At 41.7% G+C, this 26264-nt stretch overlaps 1 protein-coding gene across 2 annotated transcripts in view; it reads right to left on the reverse strand.

Annotated features, from left to right (window-relative positions):
• Window positions 1–25375, reverse strand: part of LOC131879296 (unconventional myosin-If-like) — a 40827-nt gene extending 15452 nt beyond the window's left edge. The window contains exons 1-8 of one of the 2 annotated variants that reach the window (XM_059225571.1): window positions 24952–25375; window positions 5396–5611; window positions 5235–5329; window positions 4962–5139; window positions 2418–2639; window positions 1763–1940; window positions 520–716; window positions 78–254 (exon numbers count right to left, since the gene is read on the reverse strand). In XM_059225571.1, the coding sequence (XP_059081554.1) occupies window positions 78–254; window positions 520–716; window positions 1763–1940; window positions 2418–2639; window positions 4962–5139; window positions 5235–5329; window positions 5396–5611; window positions 24952–24954 (1266 nt within the window). In that variant the 5' untranslated portion in view covers window positions 24955–25375. Of the gene's footprint in view, window positions 1–77; window positions 255–519; window positions 717–1762; window positions 1941–2417; window positions 2640–4961; window positions 5140–5234; window positions 5330–5395; window positions 5612–7337; window positions 7444–24951 lie in introns of those variants that run through there. The other variant, XM_059225572.1, reaches the window with a different exon arrangement.
• Window positions 25376–26264: the final 889 nt, after the last annotated feature.

The raw sequence follows: 26264 nt of genomic DNA on the forward strand, positions 1-26264 counted from the left end.
TTATCCCACAAACAAAAACACCAACCTTCAAAAAGAAAGACGCACCTTGGCTGACGGGGTGTTGAACGTTTCGTTACCTGTTCAGCCTTGAGAGTGAGTTCAATGAAGATCTGCTGAAGTTTCTCGTTCACGAAATTGATGCAAAACTGCTCGAAGCCATTCTTTTGGAATATCTCGAAACCATAAATGTCCAAGATGCCAAGGTTCAACACTCCATTGCTCTTTGTCTTCATTTTCATGGCCTCGTTGGTTTTCTGTAATCAATGAATCGTCATTAACTTTTGCCATATCGTTGGCCGCAACAGTAAAACACGACATAAAACCAAACAAAAACACAACATTTCGATCATTTTCACTTTCAAATTGCCCCCCCCCCTTGCCCATTTTTTAGACATCATATTTTGAGTGACATTCACACAACCTGTCGTTATGTTAAGTTCTAGGTCTTAAACTGTCAATAAAAACCGAACACATCTGTTGTTCCAAAACCAAATCCTCATCACGCGTGCTCTAACTTACTTTCACTAGATAATCAAAGAGCCTGGCATAGAGGCCTTTGGCGAGAGCATCTCGTGTGGTTTCGGCTTGTTGCACATTCGATGTGACGTCCAAGCGCTCGGTTTTCGAACCCCATCTGGTCTCCATCACACGAGATATTAGCTTCTTTTCCAGTTGCGCCTTCTCCACTTGTAAAAGAAAGGCCGGAAATGCAAGCCCTGAAACCGAGATGGAATACTCGTTAGTTTGGTATTCAAAGCACATAGGTGTCAAACGTTAAGGAATGAAATGATAACCCCATGGAGGTGACACAAATGTAGCGTGTACTATAAAGACTGGACTAAAGAAATCTATGAAAGTAGTACTGATTTTACTAGAAATTGGGCCAACCTTTACTGAATGAGATTAAGCACCATAACCTGTCACCCTCACTGAAAATTATCAGTGAGTCTGCTTCGAGATTTCGTTTTTTTGGTTCTTTTTATCACGGTGTTAGAAATGAGTTTAGACAATGAAAGTATAAAGGAAAGTATAAATAATCAAAAGCTTACCAAAAGTCAACAAAACTCGAACGATGATTCCCCAAAAGTCTAGATCATGGTACGAGAATGGTCAGTGCAAATGCATTTGCTTTTATTTGGAAAAACGTCCATCATTTCTTCCTTAGTTCTAAACCCAATTGCTCCTGGTCGGCATTTCTGCTTTCATTCTCATGCAAGCTGTAGACATATCCTGGTTTGACCCTCTTGCAAAGGCATGCTGCATATCTGCCCGGCATATGTGGCTTTTAACCGACCATTACGGAAAGTGCATAACTTCAGAATTGAACGCATGGCCATTAACCGCGACCAAAAGATTACGAAAAAGTGTATCTTGAGGGAGAACAAGCAAGTGCAGTGAGTGATTTTTTCTCCTTGAGGTGATCAATATTCGAAAACTGCGGTTGAGACGTTTACACCTAATCTTCAAGTAATTAAAGGGTTGTACTTTGATAATGCATCATTCATCCACAAAGCCCATCTTTAACATCATTGTATGCATTGATTGTTCGCATAAAACTTAGAACACTTGAAGAGCTCTTTTCGTTCTGAATGATACCTCACAAACATCTTTTCTTTCAAGCATAATAGTCTAGTTTGATCGATTATCTAATCTAATATGAAATTTAACCTCACATATATTGACTGACTGTCCTTGACTTGGATTTAATAGTACCATTTGAGTGGATTTCGTAATGTACTAAGATGTGGTTCAATCTCCTTACACTCCTGGTTTTCTACAATGGCCTTATCGTTGCCTTCTTCTGTAAATATGATGTTGCCCAGATGAAGAATGGCCGCCACAATTTGGACGATATTGCCTTGTTCTTCCTCAATCAAACCAATAGTAGTCATAGCCGTAATGGTTTCCGCATAATCTGCCACATCATCGGTTCCATCCACCTTTAAAAACAAGAAAAGAATAAGTGAACGCTTAGAAAGTCGGAGTGACTCTTCCAATTGCCATCCAGGGATTGAGTCACCAACCGACCGATCGACCGACCGACCAACCAACCAACCAACCACTTTCACCGCAATTTGGACACAGAGGCGATCATTGGCAATGACTCGCATCCAAGCTGGCCAAAGAGTCCAACTACCTACTACTGTTCATATAGAGGTGATTATTAGACACAATGATAGGATCGGTTGAACATTGAAAAAACTCAACGGGAACTGATATTGTTCTTTTCCGAAACAAAGCTCCTTTACAAGAAATCTTGAAAATGAGGCCTTGACCTAAAATGAAGCCAGATTGACCTCGCCAAAATAAAAATTGCAAGGCCACTGCAATCTAGGGAGTGCATGAGCGTTGAGTCTTCAACTAGAGAATTCGCTCATAAATCAGCTGAGGGGGACGAAACTTGCATGATGAATTACCTCATAGCATTGATGAAGATTTAGGTAGTTGAAATAATCTGGATCCGTGAGTCCAAAATCCTCCCTCATCTCGGATGGCATCCCTCGACAAAATTGGTAGAAGATGTGGAACCCTCGTTCATTGGGATTTTGCGTCACAACCCGGGACTTTTCCAATAAGAAGTTGGAGATCTTTCCGCCCACCGGTTGTCCACTATCAAATAAGATCTCGACATATTTTCCCTGAAAAATACATATAACCATGCTCTTTCAACAGTAAAACTTTCCAAAACTTGCCAAAGTCTAACGCCTTTTCCCGAAAGTGAAACTGAAAAGTGAAAACATTAAGATACACTTCAAACTTCAGTCTAATCAAGGAGGTGAAGGGGAGAAGGTGATGCTGCTCCGGCTTATTTTCACAATGCGATTCGTTTCTAGCGGTAACTTTTTTTCCTACTACATTGCCTTTGACTCGTTCGGCGGTAACCAAGAGACAACCAGATGATGTTCTATATTGTGAACGGTCGAGGAAAGACTTCATTGGTGGGAATTAGACCCAACTACGCTAAATCAGATATGAAGAAGACGTTCGGAAGAATCGATCAGACCAGAGAACGCACATGCATCCCAATTGGCAAATTCCAATGAAAAAAATGACGACTCTTTCACTGACGCAACCGTTGAGAACTTGACAATCATTCAAAGACTTCTTTCCCCCAGGTCTTATGCACGGGAGAAATTGTCGGTCACGCAAACTGTCGGTAGCCGATTCAAGGGTATTCTTTTTAACTGCACGTGAATGACGGAGACGTCGAGGATCTACGTACGTACGTATGTATGAACGTCCGTACAACAGTTGAGGCACAACGCAGATTTCGAGGAGAGGGCAATTATGTTTGCAAATGTACAAAAACCCTGACACAACAGATGGAGTTCACGTGAATTTCAACCTTGAAGACAATGGATTGAGGTGAATTGTCTCATTGTGGAGCGGAAGATGAAAGTTTGTTGGTGCGCTAGGCTCGCTTTAGATCCTTTCTGGCGGAAAGTGGGATGGAAGGAAAACACTCAGATCTCTATTCATTGTGTTTTGCATCAATTTGCCCAGAGCAACTGAAGGAAAAGCTTGAAGACGGAATGTTCACATAGCGTTACACGATATTACAGATATAACATTGCTAACAAAATACATTTTCCCTCTGCTTTCACTTCTGGATTTACTTTGTTATTGAATATATGTTTTCATTGATAGGTATGAGAACACTAAGAGCGGACAAAGTGTCTTTTTCCGCTACTACGGTACATTTATCCTTTAATGGGTTACTTTGGTTTAAACAATTGTCAATCTTTTTCCTATTGAGGTTTCCTTTCCCTTCACTCTTTGATATTGAAGTAATATTTTATCAAACAAACAGGGTTCGGCTTGTTTCATCTGCGAAATTGCCAGATTGATCAATCAACAGTGACCTTTTATTGGTTCCAACTAGAGACCCTGGATACAGAGACGCACGAGGTTTGGCAAATTGCTCCTATTCAAAAATGTAAAGAAGAACTAAAAAGTTTCCAAAGAGAATCTGAATTGATGCGCTGTATAAGAAAGAGTACTATTATGACAAGCATTATGGAATATTTTCTTCAAGGACGCTATTAAATTGTACTCGAAGACAAGCTGATGAGCTTTTGATGTGTGAGCTTTTAGATTGTTTCTAATTTGTTTATTACTTTCTAAATCTTTTCTGAACCCGTTTTCCATAAGATTAGATTGATAAAATATCTCATTAGATTATTCAGATTAACATTGACACATGTGAACTTCCTGGGCCTCTCAAGAAGCAAGTCACTTTAGACTATACAATGTAATTTGTTAAGAAGGTTGTAGTCTCTCTTTTGAAGCACTTTAGTTCAACTTGATAGTGGCAACGTACAAGAGATCAGTGTGACAACTACATTTTAATGAGAAATGCCACACTAATCCAATTCTAATGACAACTGTGGAATAAGTTGCTTAAACCCATGGTGTATCAACTTTGTCATAAACCATTCAAAGCTTTACCTTATGCAATACAAGCGTGTCAGTTCTTTTTGGAAGTGACTGACTCCCTGTTGGGAAAGTTTCCAAACAAAGCCCACGTTCGAAGACAGTTGACAGCCTATCAGATCGGTCAATTTTGATGATGTATACTCAACCTCGCATATCTCTACTTGGAGCATCTCTAATTCCGACCAAAATTAGCAATGAAACGATTTAACTTTTTTGCAAACAATGCCCATCTTTTTCCTGTCATAGTCCTTTTCCTCCTCAATCGTATTAACCAGACAATGAACCGAGCCGCATCTTGTCACAAAGCAGAATCGCTCTTTTAGCTGTGAAGTATCAACTAACTTCTGATCGATCACAATTTGAGAGAAAATTGGAAAGGACCGATGTGAATCAGCAACAAGATGGTGAAAGATAACTTTCCTAAAACAATCTCTCAAAAGTAGTTTAACTCAATGCCCAGAAATGTTTGTCAATCTGATCTGATTGGGATGTTATCTGAAGGCCACGTTGAAAACCGTCCTTACAAATCTGGACGAGTTGTTGTTCCGCACAGTCTTGGCATTCCCAAAGGCCTCCAAGAGGGGATTGGATTGCAAAATCACATCTTTCACCTGTTGAGCCGTTTGACCACCGCCTGACACTTGAGAGAGGTAGCTCATGATGTATTTCGCCACGAAAGTTTTCCCAGCACCCGATTCTCCACTAATAGAGAGAGAGAGGGAGAGAGAATAATTGCGTTCAAAAAGCTGTCATCATTTCCAATAGAATTTGTGATGGTCATAATAAAGGGGGTGTACCTGATGATAACACATTGATTTTCATTATCAATCGTCATGTTTCTATACATTGTGTCAGCCAAGGCATAAACATGAGGAGGATTTTCATACTGGGCCTAAAGATAAAGAATCGCATGTTAGTTCGTTCCCCTTTTAGAGTGGATTCAACTTTCTGAACTTACCGCTCCTTGGTACAAGTCAATTTCTTTATGTGTGAAATATTTCATTGGTTTGAAAGGATTCACCGAAATCAGCACTGGTCCAATATAAGTGAAAATCCAGTCATTCAAGAACCGTTTCTTCAGATTTTCCACAATGGCAGAGTCTTTGATCTCGGATAGTAACGTCATATCATCCACCCCACTGCGGCTATATGCCGTGGATTGCCAAGCGTAGGCCTTCGAAAACCAAGAACAAAAAGAGGTTTAGTGAATTCTTTAAAAAACGTATCGCCCAGTTGGAACTAAATTATAAATGTAAAGATCTATTTGATCTATTCTAAACAGGTCTTGAGCTTATTCATTTGACATTGGAAAAATTCAAACGGTTTTTCTTGGTTTGTTTAGTTTGGGTTGGTTTTTCACGGGCTTTTCGAACCCCTACAAGGAATGTAATCCTCAGAACTATAGTCCTTTTCATAACCCCCTTACGCTGCCCGAAATATGTTTTACGTTCTGCACTCCAGAGGGTGCTTTGTCATTCAGCCTCTACCAAATAAAGGGCCGATTGGGCCAATTTCTTGTTATTGAATTATAATGCGTTTGTTTTGTTTTTGACTAATTATATCAAATCTTATTTTCAATTAGTGCCTCGGGTCACATAATGTCCGGAAAAGAAATTGTGTTCAAGGCAAGACAAGAGCAGTTTATGTAGCAATCTACCGTGAATCTTCCCGTTTTCTTTGGGCCGTGTGACGTTGCAAATAAGGGCCCTTATTGAGGGAGACAGCGCCCTCGGCTTCGTCTAGGTGCGGACAAACAAACGTAGAAACGAGAAAACACGCTTTAAAATGCCAAATTTTTAAAAGGGATTATTAGATGAAAAATGTATTCCTGAAATGTTGTCATACAATGAATAACCCTACAACTCATCTGGGAGACCTTTCAAATCCTCTATGGGTAGAATTTCAAATAACTATGACATGTAAATAATCATTTTAAAGGAGGTTGTATACTGTATTATTGACACTTTTGCAATCATCATTTCTAACAAAGTAGAACTACAAAAAGCACAGCTTCGCAAGTTTTTGATGAGCAGCTTTTGCAACATCACTATCCCTAGAATAAAAATTTAGTTTTTTAGGGACAATTTCATGGAAGAAATAATAATTTCAATTTAGAGGTCGAAAATGTTGATATTTCTACTTTTTTAGGATTTGAAAGGTCTTTCAAAAGAGTTGGTGGTCTATTTATGGTGTTAGAATGTATCAAAAATAACATGTTCAGCAATAAATTCCTTTTCAATTCAGGCAATTTAGAGCGCATTCCCGTCCTTTTAGGTTCGTTGTCCGCAAGGAGAGAAAGCAGAGGAGAATGAAAAGGACTATTAACATGAAAGGTTATAACTCGTATATTTATTACCTTTCAATCTTTATTTAATATTTGATCTAATAAATCTTCAATTTGGTCTAACAACGAATTTGAGTTTGCAGACTCAACTAGTCCTTGAATGTAGGGTTAGTTAAAAATTTGTCCAAGTCTGACTTGAAAGTTGCTACCGGATCATCAATGGCTACATATTCCCTACGTATGTTAGAGGAAAGCAAAATAAACAATGAATGAGCCCGAGAAAGAAGAGATGTGGACTTCATTGTTCGAACTAGCCTGGATTCTCAAGGGCTTGAAGTCAAAACGCAAACGTGCAAAGAGTTTGAAGTTTGAGGGGCGTAGTTCGAAAACTAACACTGCGCCATGTTATGTGGGCGTGATAAAGATCAGGATGAGAACGATAAAGCCAAATGATGTATCCAGATGAAGAACTAATATACGAGTGATTATTGGGAACAACAGAAGCACAGAAATACAGGCGAGACTAGAGAGTACCAAATCCATAGAAGACTACACTCCTGAACCACTCTACTCTCCGTTTTCAAATGGTCATTTTTGATAGAAGCCTTAATCTTACCCTGAATTACCTCCAATTTTATTGGAGACGAGCCACGATTACAGGATTGTTAAGAATCGACCATTGGGTACAAGCCTCCAAAGTACACTATTTATTTCTCAGACTTGATTTTACTCCCCGAGGTTAACTCTCCATAGATTTCCTCCAAACATTTAAGATAAGTACATCACATCCCCTTCCCCAAACGGATAAAGCGTTAAAATTTGATCCGCAATAACAGGCGAATTGGTCTTGAATTAAAATTGGGGGCGTAGGAAACGTCTGTTGCGCCACCACAAGCGACCACTTGACATCCGAATTCCAAACCGTCTGTGACTCGCTTTGCTTTCCACCACGCCGTGATGTTCCCATCATTTCCAATGTCGTCATGCCGTAGTTTGACTCTGACTCACTCAACCACCTCGAATTTGCTTCAATAAGTCTCCAACATCCGTCTTTTCCTCTTTGCTTCAGGATGTACCCAAACCCTCGCTTTTTTGCTGCATCAGTCTCCACCACCGTTTCCAATTCTGGATCATAAGGAGTTTTTCTTGGAAGGTCAGACATTGCAGCCTTAACGTCTTCAAAAGCCTTGTCGTGTTCTGTTGACCATACGAAAGCACTTTTTTTGGACATTAAAGGTCTTAATGGGAGGGATACTTTGGCAACTTCCTTTGAAAATCCTCCTAAATAGTTGACTAATCCCATGAATGATCGCATGTCCTTTAGACATGTGGGTTTTGGAAACTCTTTGAGGCCTTTCACTTTGGTGGGATCGACGGCAATTCCCCCAACACCTACCCGGAATCCAACAAAGCTCACTTCTGGTCTTGCAAAAACAAATTTGTTCTTGTTCATGGAAATGCCCATGCGACGACATCGAAGGAGCAAATTCCCCACCTGTTGGACGTGTTCGGGAAAATCTACATCATATAGGAGGATATCGTCAACCAATTTTCTTATGATTCCCATGTCGTGAAGTGCTTGGTCCATTTTTAGGTTGAACACGTCTCCTGTGGCATTGAGCCCCATTGGCCACCTCAAAAAACGATATCGACCCCACGGAGTAATGAACGTTGTCAGGTCTTGACTTTCAGGGTCCAATGGGATTTGCCAGTACCCCTTTAGCGCATCCAAGGTGGTGAAATATTTATTTCCTTGAGATATGTCGCTCAATAGCGTTTGAGGCGCAGGTAATGGATGGGTGGGTCTTTTTACGAACTTATTGAGCTTAGTAAGATCCACTGTTATCCGAACACCTCCTGACTTCTTCTTGACCACCACCATAGGGTGACACCATTCACTTGATTTCCCCATAGACGATCCGATAATGCCTTTCTCAACCATTGAATCAAGTTCTTTCTTCGTGTCTTCTTGCAATTGAAACTCTGTGCTCATTTGCCACCATTCTTGATGACGACGCTCCCCTGCCGTCTTATTGCAGAGAACGTGGGCAAAAAGAATAGAGCTCTTGCTTCATCCATCAAGTCGGGCGCTTCGCCTTCCACCAACATACTCATTTAAGGCGCCAATTCTATGGGGGCCAGGCTTTGTGTGGAGGGGAACCTTCTCCTTGCTCTTTGTTCCCGCTCTGGTAGACACGCCATCCTTGACCTCGTCCATGCCTCACACTCCAGAATCAACAAGACATACGAGGTGGCCCACTCTCCACAATAACATCCGCAACAAGATTGCGGCGTGTCCCAACTGCGTTGGTGTTCCTCCCCTCTCAGGAGGCAGAGCCAATCATCCCTGAGGTGTCCTCCTTTCCCTGACCTCAAAGGTCAACCGCTTTATGGTGTTCCCTTTTTGAAGAAGCTGGCCTCTATGTTGACTGAGGCTTTTGGTCGGCTCTTTTGTCCTGGTTCACGTTGGTGGGTTCCACGTGCAAGTTAAGTCTGATAATGGGCTCAGTTTCATGTCCACCCCTCTGCCCTCAGCAGGAGGCCGGGCTGGACACGAACCTTCTCCCTCTATCACCCGCCAACAATTGGGTGGCGGAAGGTGGCGTCAAGGCCTTGAAAGGCCTGCTTGCCAAGACTGGAGGGCCGTGATTGTGCTGCCTCCCGTGCGATGGTGCTTGAATGGAGCTGCACCCTGCACGTCGACAGCTATTCACCAACTGACGCTTTCCACACCCCAAAGTTCGATCCCGGTTGCCCACACCCCGCCAAGACCATTCCCTTGACCGTGAAGGCTTTGAGGCCGCCAGGTCCCGTTACCATAAGGACATGGTCCACTGAGCTCATTGTTGTCCCCTCAAACCGCTCCAGCTGGGCAAATGGTTCATATGCAGTATGACGTTACTGAGACATCCTGGAGTTTTGGCTCATGAATGGGTGTCGAAGCGCTCACAAAAGGCCATTCATATTAGTGTGAAGACCGACGTGGGCTTGTTCTGCTACAATCGGCACCGCCTGTGCCCTGCACCCACTGCCGCTGTTATTGCACCCACACTGGCCATACCAGCGCCGCGTCAAGCCCCTCCCCCCAGGGTATTTCAATTTTAAAAGGGAGATGTGGAGTGTATCGAGGTTCCGTATTAACATGTTTGACTGTGCCAGTCTCATCTGTTTTTCCTTTGTCTGATCTCATGTGAACTTGGATCTCTGATATTTATACCCTTCTAGTCCATTACTTAAGGTCTCCGGTTATAACCCTAATCATGGCATAGAATAAAAAATTCGAGTTCCCTTTATAAGGCCTCAACAATCATCAATTGACTAAGGATACAAATCGCTAGCTACCTCTACTCCCCCGGTTACAGATCAATTTAGGTTGTCTGGCATACACCTGGGCCAATCTTCAGGCTAACTATCCTGCAAAATGTGGTCACTAATCCAGTCTAAATGCGTCTATAAGCCGACCTCTCCTCTAGAGTCTTAATACTGATTTTTGTTACAAGAGTGATGAACTTTTAGATACAGTTGAATACAAATCACTTGCTACCTTTACTTCCTACGATGCCAGCACGATCTCGGTCGTCTGGAAAATGTAGCTACTCTTCAAGGCAAACTGTACATTTCAATCTACTTTATTCATCAAAAACACACCGCCAATCAGCCCTGAAAGAAAAGGGGAATTGTTGGGCCAATGCAAAAAGGGACGTACGCATATGAAATCAATAGGCCATGTCAAGTAATTCAGAGTTCCCCCAAATCATCAGCTGATTGGAGGGCATGGCGAAAACTTTTGAGACAAACATTCACCTTGGTAATCACGCGAGACAGTTGTTGTAATGGTTTTATTGTTTGGCGATTCCAATATGGTATACCATTGCGCTGGGGAACATGCAACAGCGACTCGAGGTACCCAAATTAGGTGTAATGTTTGTCAAGTTTCCATTAAAGAACCGTCTGCGACTATCGCGTTTGGTTTTTTTGTGTGCCCGAGGAGACAAGTTCAAGATAAAAACTGTGTACTCATGACTTTGGCTGTCTACAACAAATTTGTTTACCTTGTAAAGCTAGTGAGTGACCAGCACTAAGATTACACACCATGTAGGAGTAGTGATTCTATGCTAGTTAATGGAAAAGAGCAATAATCCAGAGCCAAAAAAGGCACATGAAATGAGAAGTACATTGAATATCAATGTTTTGAATTAGGGGGGTTAGTTTTTCATCACTGCCTGGTGTTTTTGTTCCTTTGTGTTGTAAGTATAATTGAATGCCAAATGCAAGGAACATAGTCTCAAGAAATTATCATGGAAATAATCAATCCAATGTTAACTATATTTTGTTCAAAGATGGGAACATTTAGTCTATGATTAATCAAAAAAGCTAGGTGATTACAACGAACACTTTCACACCGCTTTTACTTCCTCTGACAGTTTGTAGAAATAAAAAATGTAATTCAGTATAACTTTTAACTTCAACAGACTAAGTGCATGGTGGGAATTAAAATGTACAGATCATAATCAATCCAAATTTTCTGGAGATGGTTGGTTGTCTTATTGTCAAACTTGCTGGTCACCATGCAGCTGTCTCAAATACACCGTAGTTGGGCTACTTCGTCCATTCTCGTTGACCACACGTACGCCAAAAAGAGCAATTTCTCGGAAAATCCCCTACCCAGGTCGACATTGCTCAAAATGCAACATGATTCGGAGTTACTCGGAGAATCTGCCACCAAACTAAATCTTGGATCTCCAGACATGTCCCAAACTGAACTGCAATCGATGCTTGAGCTCGATCCCAGATGTCAGTATGCAATTTGAACAAGGCCACGAATTCAATCTAGAGACATCCCCAATCTGAACTTCAATCGATGATTGAGCTAGAACCAGATGTTAAAATGCAATCTAAACAAGGCACAAAACCTCAATCTCAACACAAACTCCAAGAACACTCTCAGCGATGCTCGAGTCTGAGCCTAAGCCAAAGACCACGCAGTATGTGAATGGGGCACTCTTAATCAAAGAAAGTGATTACCAACCTTTTACAGGCCGAAGGTGCTCTTCATTCAATGGAAACGATGAACCCGATCTCAATAGTGTTATGAACTATAACCCTAAATTGAAAGTCAGTTTCGACAAAGCCACCCAACAGAATGTCAAAACATAAGGAACGTGAATGAGTCGTCATCTCTAGAGAATGGGTTGAGAAGAAAGAACGAACGAAAAAAACGTTTGGAATGGCTTGAAGAAAAAGAATCTCGTCTGAAGTATTACACTGGCTTCAACTTTAGAGAAATGGACGTTCTGCTCGAGTTCCTCGGCCCGATATTGAATCTGTGAAGATGTGGCAAAGTGGATCGTTGCATCCAAGAAGTGGCTCTATTCCTGCTAAAGCTAAATTATACATGACTTAGAGAGAATCCGGCATGTCTTTGGACTTGTTGATCTTGGTGAAAGGTACGAAGTGAGTCGTCAATGGTGCGAATAATCTTCATCACAATGTGTCGTTTTATCTACGAAAAGTTTTCGATTTTGAGAGACGATATGTTTTGTTGCCAAAGAAAAGCACCAACAATTACCCCGTCATTTATAAATGGCTTGCTGCGAAACTTCGTGTGGTCATAGATTGCACAGAAGTTTTTGTTCAAAGCAGTGAGGACTTTAGGCAACAAGGTCATCTCTATTCCAATTACAAACATCACGCCACCTCAAAAATTCTTATAGGGGTTGCTCCATGTGTGCTGCAATGTTCGTCAGTGAGGCTTATGAAGGTGCGATATCCGACAAAGAAATTGTTGCCCAATCCGGATTTTTGTCTTTTTATCGAACCGGATGAAGTTTTGGCCGATCGTGGATTCAATATTCCAGGAAGAATTGGCAGAAAGAGGGGCAAAATTGATAATTCCTCCGTTTTTACAAGGAAGGAATCACTTTTCAGAAGAAGAAATCTCTGCTGCTAAGAAGATCGCTCGAGCAAGAATCCATATTGAAAGGTTTAACCAGAGGCTAAAACAATTCAAAATTCTGTCTGGAATTGTTCCCCTTAATTTGATCCCCTTATTTGTCCCAAATCATTTTCATTTGCTGCTGTTTCGTCAATTTTCAAATACCCTTATGTAATTAGAAGTCGTTTCTAACCAAACAATTGTTCAGCAGTTTTATTTAGAGGTGCTAACTCCAAACACTTTAGTGTACAATCAAAAAAGGTTCTAGATTTCGTGGGATTCGTTGTTCAAAATATTCTGGTACAAAAACGGTTTTATACATATTAAAAGCTTTGAAGACATTATTTGTCAAAAAAGTCTCGTCCCTCTGAATCCTTTGCACTCTAAACCATTTTGGAGTCTACACCATGAAATCTGCAAATTTCCGGCCCATAACAAACATACCGAGCTGTACTTGATAGAAGTACGCATGTGTTCTTCTTAAATGCACCCCATGCTGGTCAAACGTGAATGGAAGTCCAGACTTCTTGACAGCGGGGAGATCAGCCAGCTCCTCAAACTCAAGTTCTCGTAAACTAAAGGGCATTTGATTTCCAGTAGTCCATCAGTTTCGATCAATCCATCTGGACTATAACCAAACACGTAATTTTCCTTGCAAATAAAAAGGCCAGTTTTCGACAATAGTATCGCCTGTAGTTTCCTCATATTCTTTCCTTGCCACAGATTCGTGATCTTGGCCCACTTCAAGGCACGTAAATCGGGAAGGTCTTGGTTTCTCCAAACACTCTTGGCCACAACAGATGGATTGTCAGAAGTAAAACTTTTGAAATTTGAGCCAGTGACTCTCCATTTACGCAGCTCCATCCATAATGGGACATCAGCCTGACCCACTGTACCAGTGGCATGAACGCAGAAGCTGTTACTCAGGGGTCGTTACTAAAACCTTTGGCGTCATTTTCGAGATTGTTCATCAGCTCCATGACATTTGTGATGAGCTCTTGTTTCGTGTAGGAGAACACAAATAGTTTTCATATTCATAGGTTAAAAGCCTGTCCCACATAGATTCCCTTTGAAGGCCTTGAAATATACGTTTCAAGGTGGCTTGGGACGGATTTTCAACGGTCTTGGCGAGAACGTCATGTTGCAGGTAACGATCCGGCTTCCTCTTTTTGTTGTAGCTGAAATGCGTAAGTTACATTTGAAGCACATAAAAGGAATCAATGAGTATGATGAAAACATCATTTTACTTACGTTCTAGCATGAAGAGCAATGGGATCTTTACGCTTTAACGAGCCATGGCCCCAGTATTGAGTTTTTGAAGTGGAGGGACAATACATCTTTGGTTCATTTCCTTGAACTAGGTCTTCTACCATGAGTAATAGAACAGCGACGTGTACAACATTTCCATCTGACCTTGCCTTACAGGTGCACGTGCTATCGCCAATGGCCCCATCGGTCTTAATCTTTACAATTGGTTTGTACGTTACGTTGCTGGTCATGCTTGCCTCACATGATCCCTTAACATAAATGACCCGTCTTCTAATTGATGATACAACGCTGATAATAGCTTCTCTGAGCAATACATCTGCCTACCCTTGGCCAAAGGTTTTTTTACTTTGGAATTCTTCCTCTTCATCCTTAACACTTCTGTTGTACGTAATGTAGTTGCTGATTTCCACAATATCAAAATCCGTTGGTATCGGAATCCGAACACATGGTTGACATAAGGGTTTGTTAAGAATCGACCATTGGGTACAAGCCTCCAAAGTACACTATTTATTTCTCAGACTTGATTTTACTCCCCGAGGTTTAACTCTCCATAGATTTCCTCCAAACATTTAAGATAAGTACATCACATCCCTTCCCCAAACGGATAAAGCGTTAAAATTTGATCCGCAATAACAGGCGAATTGGTCTTGAATTAAAATTGGGGGCGTAGGAAACGTCTGTTGCGCCACCACAAGCGACCACTTGACATCCGAATTCCAAACCGTCTGTGACTTGCTTTGCTTTCCACCACGCCGTGATGTTCCATCGCTTGGAGAGATGATCTTGGACTCTCACACGTTCCCCAATCTTTAGTGAGGAAAGGTGCTTGCGTGGGTGCAATTCTGGGGAGATGAACGTCGAGTGACCATCTCCTCTACCAAGAGTAGATATGGGCGGTAATGATGGAATCACTGATCGCATTTGCCGGCCGAAAACGAGTTCAGACGGACTCAGCCCACTTTCACCTGGAGTGTTCCGCATCTCTAGAATACCCCTGTAAATTTTTGAGTCATCCAAGTCTCCTTCATCCATGATTTTCTTAACCAAGTATTTCAGCTTCTTCACTGCCGATTCTGCCAAGCCATTTGATTGAGCGTAATGTGGTGAAGAACACCGCCATTTGACACTCCAGTCTTTCAGAAATTGCTGAAATTTGCGAGACGAGAGATTCGAACCCCCATCTGACTCTAGTCTTTCCGGAATACCGTAATCAACAAACCATCTCTCAAGGGGCTTTATGATGTTATTTGATGTGGTACGAGATTGCTTGAATTGGTGAAGAGCAATCCACCCTGAATATCGGTCTACGTACACTAGAAAGTTCTTTCCAGATTCAGAAAATAGATCTATCCCGACAGATTGAAATGGTCTCTGACTATCACTCTCTTTCCAGCGCGGCTCTTCCGGTAAGCTGGGTCGGAGTTTTTGACACGGGGCACAACTTCGGACAAGTCTTTCGATATCCTCATCAATTCCTGGCCAATATACAGCCATACGCACACGTTGTTTGGTTCTCACCATGCCTAAATGCGACGAATGCAGTTTCTTCAGGATTGCCCCCCGTTCGTTTTGAGGAATCACGATACGTTTGCCATCTAGCACAACCAATCCATTCCAATTCGACAGGTTATTTCGTTCATTCCAGAAGGGATGTAGTGCAGGCGTTAAAATACTCCTCTTGTTCGGAAAACCTCGACGAATTTGTTCCACCAATTCGCAGTAGCCAGAGTCTTGCTTAGCCTGGGACTTCAAGCCTTCAATTTGCAGGTCCCGAATTTCATTATTTTCATCCAAATCACTTGTAATCCCACAAACTATGGGCCAGCTAATTTGATCGTCATGAAGCAAATCTGAGCGTTCTGGCATTTCCACCGGACACCGCGATAATGCGTCAGATGCATACATATCCTTTCCAGGAATCCACTTGCACGTGAAATTGTACCGTAACTGCATCCGCTCTTTAATTTCTCTTTGTCTTGGGTTTTCAATGGCATCTAATGTTTTTGAGTTCATGATTGGCACCATTGCCTGATGATCCGTAATAATTGTAAAGTGATGTAAACCACGTAGGAAAACATCCAACTTTCTAGTGGCCCAGTAAGCCCCCATCATTTCCAATGTCGTCATGCCGTAGTTTGACTCTGACTCACTCAACCACCTCGAATTTGCTTCAATAAGTCTCCAACATCCGTCTTTTCCTCTTTGCTTCAGGATGTACCCAAACCCTCGCTTTTTTGCTGCATCAGTCTCCACCACCGTTTCCAATTCTGGATCATAAGGAGTTTTTCTTGGAAGGTCCGACATTGCAGCCTTAACGTCTTCAAAAGCCTTGTCGTGTTCTGTTGACCATACGAAAGCACTTTTTTTGGACATTAAAGGTCTTAATGGGAGGGATACTTTGGCAACTTCCTTTGAAAATCCTCCTAAATAGTTGACTAATCCCATGAATGATCGCATGTCCTTTAGACATGTGGGTTTTGGAAACTCTTTGAGGCCTTTCACTTTGGTGGGATCGACGGCAATTCCCCCAACACCTACCCGGAATCCAACAAAGCTCACTTCTGGTCTTGCAAAAACAAATTTGTTCTTGTTCATGGAAATGCCCATGCGACGACATCGAAGGAGCAAATTCCCCACCTGTTGGACGTGTTCGGGAAAATCTACATCATATAGGAGGATATCGTCAACCAATTTTCTTATGTTTCCCATGTCGTGAAGTGCTTGGTCCATTTTTAGGTTGAACACGTCTCCGGTGGCATTGAGCCCCATTGGCCACCTCAAAAAACGATATCGACCCCACGGAGTAATGAACGTTGTCAGGTCTTGACTTTCAGGGTCCAATGGGATTTGCCAGTACCCCTTTAGCGCATCCAAGGTGGTGAAATATTTATTTCCTTGAGATATGTCGCTCAATAGCGTTTGAGGCGCAGGTAATGGGTGGGTGGGTCTTTTTACGAACTTATTGAGCTTAGTAAGATCCACTGTTATCCGAACACCTCCTGACTTCTTCTTGACCACCACCATAGGGTGACACCATTCACTTGATTTCCCCATAGACGATCCGATAATGCCTTTCTCAACCATTGAATCAAGTTCTTTCTTCGTGTCTTCTTGCAAGGGTATCGCAACAGGCCGTGCCTTAAATATTTGAAAAGGAATGGCGTCTGAAGCGAGCTCAATACAAAGAGGATTGCCTCCCATGGCTTTCAGTTGTCCATCATCCCCCACAAGAACGTCGTCAAACTCGTTCAGAAGCTTGCATTTTGTCTGGGTGATCTCCTCTATTTTTGGGTCGCTTGGTATCAACCATGAGGGTTTCCACGGTGGCTCTTCCCGCTCGGTTGCTCGTACCCATTGGTCTCGACCAAGCTGTGATGGATAATTCTGTGGAAAAATCCGGAGCTCTTTGCACTTCTTCCAGGAGATTAGCATTCCCACCTTTTCTCTCACGATTATGATGTCGTCAAACACCTCTGCATCTCCATATAGCAATTTTACAAGAATTTTCCCCATGATTGTGAACGCGTCCCCGGTGGCTCCACAAATTCCACTAACGAACACCGAATCCAGCAATGACTCTTCAATGCCCATAATCCGGGGTAACTCCATGTCAGCTAAACTGACCTCACTTCCAGAGTCGGGAATTGCTAGAAATGAAACCGAATGGGTTCCCTTTTCCCACTCAATATTGACCGCAATCTGGGGGGCCTGATCCGCAAAATCCCTCTGGCTCGCTCCTCGAACGACTACGGAATAATTTCTTTGGGCATCAATCCCGAATCTCGTTTTTTCGCCACATCTCTTAGACGAGGGAACGTGTCCCAACTTTCCACACGACAAACACGTCTGATTCCATGCTGGGCACTCTTTCCTCTTATGATTGCCCTTACAAAACCTACAATCACGAATCATTGTCACGCCAAATCCGAAGCTCGCCAAGCCTTTCGTTCCCTTCTTTTGGCTATTATCGCTCCCCGATTGGACTTCCTTTGATGTGCGATTCACCTCGGCGTTCCCTAATCGTCTGTCGTCGTTCCTGGCCGTCTCTTCTGCCCGACAAATATCAACCACACGTTGAAGTGTGTAGTCATCTTCGGGGATCGCCATGAGTTTTATTCGCGTGTCTTCATAGCGTAGACCCACAATTATCTTGACTTTGATTTGGTCCTCCAAGCATTCCTTTTTTTTGCACTTAGCATTTAACTCGGCTCTTGACGCGTTTCGTTGCACCGATATGTAGAAATCTTCAAAGCGTTGGTTACTATGTTGAATCGTCTTATGGAACTTAACTTTGTCCAAAATCACGTTATATTGGGCACGGAAGAACTCCTGAATTTTGTCCAGGATTTCCTCCACCGAGAGGTCTGTGTCATCCGAGACTTCGATCGAAATTCTCAACTTTTCCCGCATCTCGGAATCAAGGAATGACCTTAGGTTTGCCACCTGTTGCTCTTGGTTGCACCTGTTTACTTCTGCCAACTTCCGGTAATCTGCAAACATCAATCGCCATTCCAGAAATGTATTCAAGTCTGAATCACCTCTCAGTAAGTCTGGCTGGCGGATTGTTATCCTTGGTCTGCCCATAGTCGGGGATGGATTTATTTCGGACTCCAGTCCATCAACTACTCCCGCACTTTCGACCAGTAATCGGCTCTTCAACTTGTCCCCTATCCACTTCATCAGTTGGTCGCAATCCTGGAGTCCACGCTCGACTTCCATGGCGTGCTCTTCTGTGGCTCCTTTGGCCTCCATAGCTTCGAGGACCTCCTCCGCTTTGCTAACCTTGATCATCACTTTGCTATGAGCTTGATCAATCCCAAACGGTAACTCCAATGCAGCTTCGAATTGATTCGTTGCACGGGTGAGATGTCCTTTGAAGGCTACCCACTTCCTTTTTAATTGTTCGTAAGACAATCCGTCGAGACCACTCATTCTGGACTCCATGTCCACTCTGGTATCGCTATTACACTCAGGCGTCTCACTTCATTCACATTACCGACAGCGCCATGTTAAGAATAGACCATTGGGTACAAGCCTCCAAAGTACACTATTTATTTCTCAGACTTGATTTTACTCCCCGAGGTTAACTCTCCATAGATTTCCTCCAAACATTTAAGATAAGTACATCACAGTGTCCAAATACAGGGTCGATCAGGTAAATTTACACCATCTTCAACTTCCAACAGATTGACATTATGAGCATGTGGACATCTCCAAATACCTTGAAGTGCAGGTTGGTTGATATCATATTTTAGTTAATTCCAAATAGCCCACAAACAATCCGGGTCATTCGTGAAGCAGGGACGTCTGGATGTGATCCTTGATCTAGCTTGCGCGGAACATCCAGCCACTCACATGATCAAGTTTCTGAAGCTCCACAAGAAAATGGTTTACAACGTGCACAACAAGTGGAAAGTGGATGACAATGTCAAGAGAAAGATCAATGCCACTCCAGAAGTGGCAAAAGAGACCCCCATTAGTCCAGTTTGCACCAACCACACCCATCCCATGCCTTGCAAAGAAGAGGCCCGTAAGCTGGAGCATTAGTTCTAGCTCCCTGGCAACCATGTCATCTCTGAGATCATGGAGAAGGCCAATTTGGGCAATGATTGTGTCCCAGTAGCACAATGCGTCCCTTCTCAAGTCAAGAACCACGCTGAAGATCCGCAGAGACAACTGGGTGGATTCTGGGAACCTTGAAACCTGGCCCTCCAGCTCACCAGACCTGAATCCATAGACTTTCTCTTCTAAAGGGGAGTTGGAGAAGAAGGTGTGCACGACTACGCAAAACAGCGTCAAGGCCTTGACGGCCCTTATTGCCAAGCACTGAAACAATATCAATAGAATATCACGTGATTTGCCTCTAAAAGATCTTCGCGAGCAGAATCGGGAAGATATTGGAAGAGGAGCATAAACACATTGAGCGGACCTTTGTATTTGACCTTTGCAACGAATGGAGCAAAAAAAGTATACAATTTTGGCTCCCGCTATGGATCTATGGGAGGTTGAAGATGATGTAAATTTACCTGATCGGCCCTATACAAAGTGGGGAACCAAAATTTAGAAAATTCAAGTGGCCTTTAAAATAGGTTAATGGCGGCGGTATGAAGCAACTTCTGAGAGTATGTTCCAAATAAGGCTTGTGAGCCATATTGAGATCTAACTTTTTCATTGAATGTGGTCTCCAGTTTTCTCAATCAAGGCCTTAATTCGAGGCCGAACCGAAGCGTAACTTTTCTTGATGAAGGCCGAGGACATTTTGTACCAGTTCTTGGTGGTGCTGACCTTTAGGGAGTCTACGTTTGGATGGAAAATTCTGTTTGGCTCATACTCCAAGACCACCAGGATTGAAAAATCGAGTGAGTTCGCACTGTGACTTTTGGGACTTGAGGACGGCCCGAAGTTATTAGACCAGAGGGCCGCGAAGTTCTTGGCGACATGTTCAATAAAAATCAATTTGAAATTATAGGCTAAACAAGGGGAAACCAGACCTAAATTCAGCAATCCTGGATGTATATCTTTACTGAAAAATTCAGATTAGACGCTAACAAAGTTTGGAAACAACAAGTGTCCAGTCTAAAAAGCAAAATTCCCAAAAGAACAAAAATTGCAGCCAAATGTATTCCAATAACTTTTCCCTATCAACTATCTTAATATGACTCATCTTTGAGTTTCTGTTCGATGTGAAGTCGTCTAAAAGCGCAAAAAGTGAAGACACATGCTGTAATTGGTAGACTCTTTAATATGTAGTTTTCATTTAAAACTTAGTTATCTCAATGCAGTCGTCTGAACTGTTGGCTTTGGCAATGACAACTGTTTTGATTTCAGGCATGAATTTTTGTACCAAGGTCATATGGTAGCAATGTTGAGGTACGCACAAAACCCGATCGTCCATTTCCACACTGCGAAAAGCACTGCCATGTCTGGTAAGGGAATAAAATAGGCTCTCCTTCATTTCCCCAAAACCATGGGACTTGAGGCAATTTCTTGTTCCTCATGTTCTGTTGCTAAAGAGCTAAAGAGCTAAAGATCTTCAAGTATAAGATAGAAACNTTGAATCGTCTTATGGAACTTAACTTTGTCCAAAATCACGTTATATTGGGCACGGAAGAACTCCTGAATTTTGTCCAGGATTTCCTCCACCGAGAGGTCTGTGTCATCCGAGACTTCGATCGAAATTCTCAACTTTTCCCGCATCTCGGAATCAAGGAATGACCTTAGGTTTGCCACCTGTTGCTCTTGGTTGCACCTGTTTACTTCTGCCAACTTCCGGTAATCTGCAAACATCAATCGCCATTCCAGGAATGTATTCAAGTCTGAATCACCTCTCAGTAAGTCTGGCTGGCGGATTGTTATCCTTGGTCTGCCCATAGTCGGGGATGGATTTATTTCGGACTCCAGTCCATCAACTACTCCCGCACTTTCGACCAGTAATCGGCTCTTCAACTTGTCCCCTATCCACTTCATCAGTTGGTCGCAATCCTGGAGTCCACGCTCGACTTCCATGGCGTGCTCTTCTGTGACTCATTTGGCCTCCATAGCTTCGAGGACCTCCTCCGCTTTGCTAACCTTGATCATCACTTTGCTATGAGCTTGATCAATCCCAAACGGTAACTCCAATGCAGCTTCGAATTGATTCGTTGCACGGGTGAGATGTCCTTTGAAGGCTACCCACTTCCTTTTTAATTGTTCGTAAGACAATCCGTCGAGACCACTCATTCTGGACTCCATGTCCACTCTGGTATCGCTATTACACTCAGGCGTCTCACTTCATTCACATTACCGACCGCGCCATGTTAAGAATCGACCATTGGGTACAAGCCTCCAAAGTACACTATTTATTTCTCAGACTTGATTTTACTCCCCGAGGTTAACTCTCCATAGATTTCCTCCAAACATTTAAGATAAGTACATCACAAGGATGTGAACTGCTTCTAAGCTTTTTTTTTTTGCTAATTCGCAACTCTTTTTTTTATCAAAGTCTTCCTATATTTTGGAATTTTTGTCCGTGTCCCACCTTTCGGAACACATTCAGAGATTGCTAGATTAAACTTCCTGAAAGACTAATGTATCCATGGCTACGTTTATGGACGATTCCTATTTCAAAATTGAAACCAGGTCTAGTTCTTCTAACTTTTCTGCAATTTGTGTCCAGTTTTCGTCTTTGAATATGACCTTAACGAGACCAACCTTTTTGGCCGGTATTAGACTAGAGCACACCGGCGTTTGAGTAATGGTCGATCCTAACTCGAGAACATGATGATCTGGCTGATGTCTGGGTGTCACTTGGACATACTGGATCAGATCAGGGTCAATAGAAAAGACCAAGTCCAGAATGTTATTTGCTCTGGTAGCTACACTAACAAGCTGTGAGAAGTTGCGCAAGATCGCAAACTCCTCCAGCTTTTCGAACGATTGTGATTTTCGATTTCGAAAAGGGAATTTACCCATTGGGACCAATCGAGTTTAAGTCATATTGCTTGATTTTGCCAATACCTATGTCAAAGATTTCTGTTAAAGTTTCAAGAATTTCTTATTCTTCGTACCTTGAGGTACAAGACACATTGTTAGTAGCAATGTTTGCAAAAAAAGTCAGACCACTGAATCGAACACTGTTTTTGAGTGGAATTGCCTAATATGAAGTGGACCCACTTGAATAAGGCGATCGGGGTCAAAAGCCAACAATGCAAGTGGCCATTATTAACACTCACATTAGATTAACAAATCATTTGAAATCGAATTAAATTTGGGTTAATGAAATGGTGTTCTGTCCAGGATTTTCACACATTTTAATTTTTGTCATAAATAAAATAGTCAACAAAATGAAAGACGTCCGAAAGAAAAAAAGGCACATTATTAACGTCACAATCAATTTGATTCTTTGACTGCTTAAAATATAGCACTAATTTTAAAGTTTGTCACATAAAAAACAGTCTAACTCTCGTCCAAAAAAAATACTTTCAACACCTGCTTAACAGACAAATATCAAAATGTTAATACTCCAAACTCCTGGTCGGTCGTTCTTACCAATAGTTTCACCCCCAAAAAAGAACATGTTCCTTACTCCAGGAAATGACGAGCAAACAGACCAATAATGATGGGAGGATGTATTTTTTGGAACTCCCCAACAGATTATGCATTTGCTTCTTTGGTTTAGATTTTCACGGGCTTTAGTAACCACTACAAGAAATGTAATCCCTGGTACTTTTAAAGCGAAAGATTACATTTCTTCTGTGTTTAGCAGTTTAATTCTTTATGATACTTGGTCTAGCAACGAATTTGAACTGCCAGACCGGAGGCCAGTTTTTTAAAGCTCTTATCTCGGAAGTAGGCGCTTGGACTTGAACCGGTGTGAAAATGAACTCCGCAAAGTGGTGAGTGGATGCTTATTCTGCGTTACATTCACGCCTTACTTCAGAGGAAATTCAGCAATCAAATACTCGCCTCGGGCAAGCCCTTCAATGAATGACAGTACCGGATCAACAACATACTAATTATGTTAATCAAGAAATGAAGAATTGTAAAAATGAAGAGAGTTTGACTTCATGGTTTTAGCTAACATGAATTTAAAATTAAATCCCAATTAGGAATTGATGACAATAAATTAGTTTTAAAGGTAAGGAAAATTGATTGATCGACCAAGTACGCCATAAACCAGCTTGTGCATTAATGCCGACATTGCTGGAAAAATATGATCCTAAGTTGTTTAAATCGGATTCTTTAATGAAATATATAAAATGTAATTGAAACACCTGTTCTTTTTATTGCTTTGGACAATGCATTTCTATATCTTTGTTCGTAATTTCAAACACTAATGACTAACGAGTGACAAAAGAGTTCCTTGGGTCAGAGGAATGCTTTTCCTAATAACGAGTACTAGGGAGCGGATTTGAAATTGTTGTATTTTAGTTCACTTTTTCATTTACGGAAATGTTCAAAAATTGAAGGAAAGTATAAAAAAACAGCGAAGGTTAAAAACGTAAAAAGCCGAGGGAATTTTCAAAGGTTACACTTTTGGGGAGAAAGTTGTTTCAAAAATAGCACTGAAACCACATAAACATCAAATCCGAATAGCCCATTAACAGCATGACCCAGAATTGCACAAATTGCATCTTATAAGTACATGGTTGGGTTAGCTTGAAAATTATTGAAATTGGTCCAAAGCTTTTCCCCTTCTTCTGAGCCATTGAAGTCCATGTGATTAAAATCAGGATAAAAAAAAAATCTAGGTCACGGAGTCAATGAACAAGAGCCATGTTTTGGGTTGTTCAAACTTAGATTATCCCTTGAATTGCCCCTTAGGTTGCAATAAATATCCAAAGAGCTGGTTATTGTCTAAAAAGTACTCGTCACTGTCTCGTTTAAGTCTGGCAACTACGTGGCCTAAATTTTAGCTGAAACCTTGGTTGTTATGATTGTTGGCCAAAACACATTGCTCTGATTGCATTCAAAGGACCTTTTTCTGTTATTTGGGTAAAGTGACGATAATTTCTTTCAAATAAGTCAAATAACCTTCAAAATTGTATTTTTAGCTTCTGAAAAATGCCGAAAACTAATTACTGCAGATTATAGTGTAGACGCTTTGATAAGGTACGGCTACAGTGGGAAGTGAGGCGTTTTGGGACCATTTCAATTCTCTAATAATTATGAATTCTTACCGAATCAAAGTGCAGCTAAAAAGATAGCATAGCTCAGTGATTCCCTTTAAATGAATGCTTCTTCAGGCCAAAGTATGAGAAAAGCCGCCATCAAATTTAACAGAAATCAATCTATTGTGTACGTAGTGTTAGCAAAGCAAGAAGAATATTTGTTTATGTGAGACAAAGCAAGCCTTGAAAGGCTATTAGCATTATATTAATAACATTATTGACAGCTCCTTCATTCCATTACATTTACGGTGCATCGACAAAGTGAATTAAATAATTGTTACTTATCTCCTACTCTGAAACAGGAATGAGTCAGAAACGCTATATTCAGGTAATGGCTGATATACAATCACATCCCAAACGCAACTTTGTAATCTTACCATGTTGAAGGTTACGATGATGCCTGGCAACACCTGTCACGGGTTTTAGCACTTCCTGGTTGGGAGGCCTATGTTTTGGCCTTTCTATTTTCCGATTCTTGCTGACATACACTACACGTCGCAGAGAAACGCAATCGTATCATTCATTTCACAAGTTCAGATCCGAAAGACTGGCCTTCTTCGAGGTACCCCTAGTTCCGGCGAACGCCCTTATCTCACTTAGATGACTTTTTTCGCTTCAATGGCACTGTTGTCGATGGCAAACAAACACATGCATCATCCCTCAAAAGAGCTCTGACTTTTGAGAGCGACTGACCTGTACGTGTGATAATTGAGTTTGTTTTTTGTGAAATGACGAAGGTAGATATTCACTCCAGACTCTCATCTTTGATCCATTTGATGCAGGCGAGCCCAAGCGGCATGGAGTTGAGATTTGACGTTCTTTAATTAGTGTTTCGTCACATGCAAACATAAGTACAACAATTGCTTCTGGGTCAAGACATCGATACTCTTCATGTAGAACACTATTTCCAACCAAAACTAAGGAACAACGCGATTGTTGCGTTGTCTTTGAACGACTGGTATGTGTACAGGGCTCGCCCGCCTTGTGAATCATGATGGTTGGTGCATATGGTACAGAGAATGTGTCGGAAATTCAAATGATGTCCTTAAAGAAAGTAGAAATTTGACACTTCCGACAAAAGATGATAAGGATTGATGGCCTTGTCATATTGTCATATATTACTGAGGTTGGTGGGTGGGTGTTTAGATTTGAAAACGTACAAAAAAACGTGCACTATTGCTGTTTGTTGAAACAGGTGGTTTCCACCCACCTACATATTAGGCTGGATTCGTCACCAGGACTCACCCAGACCGTTAAGCATTTATCTATGCGCTTCGTCAAAGATGCTCCACGTATCGCTCAAATTCAAGCGGAATAAATTGAAACCTACTTGTTACTATTAGAAATCGACTTCAGCCAATGCCATTCTTTCAAGTCCATAGTGGGTTGCTGTTGATGGAATTTTGTTTGCTAAAATGTGCTCATTCAACCTCTTCCTGTGTGTTGCAAAATCATCTGTGTCCTAAGAAAGAGATGGCAGGCGGGACCCTGAATTATCGAGTGCGGACATACGTCAGGGGTGCCAATTTCTCATCAAAATATCGAAAATACAAATTTTCGGCCCAAACAAATTCAGTCAAAAGAAGCCAAAAATGGAAACAAATGTGAAATCGTACCAAATATGCAAATGATGCAAATAAAGGTTCAGGATGTAAATAAATATTATTTGCTTGATTTTGAGGACACTATT

This window comes from Tigriopus californicus, chromosome 4, assembly GCF_007210705.1.
Source record: "Tigriopus californicus strain San Diego chromosome 4, Tcal_SD_v2.1, whole genome shotgun sequence".
NCBI classification, from domain to species: domain Eukaryota; kingdom Metazoa; phylum Arthropoda; class Copepoda; order Harpacticoida; family Harpacticidae; genus Tigriopus; species Tigriopus californicus.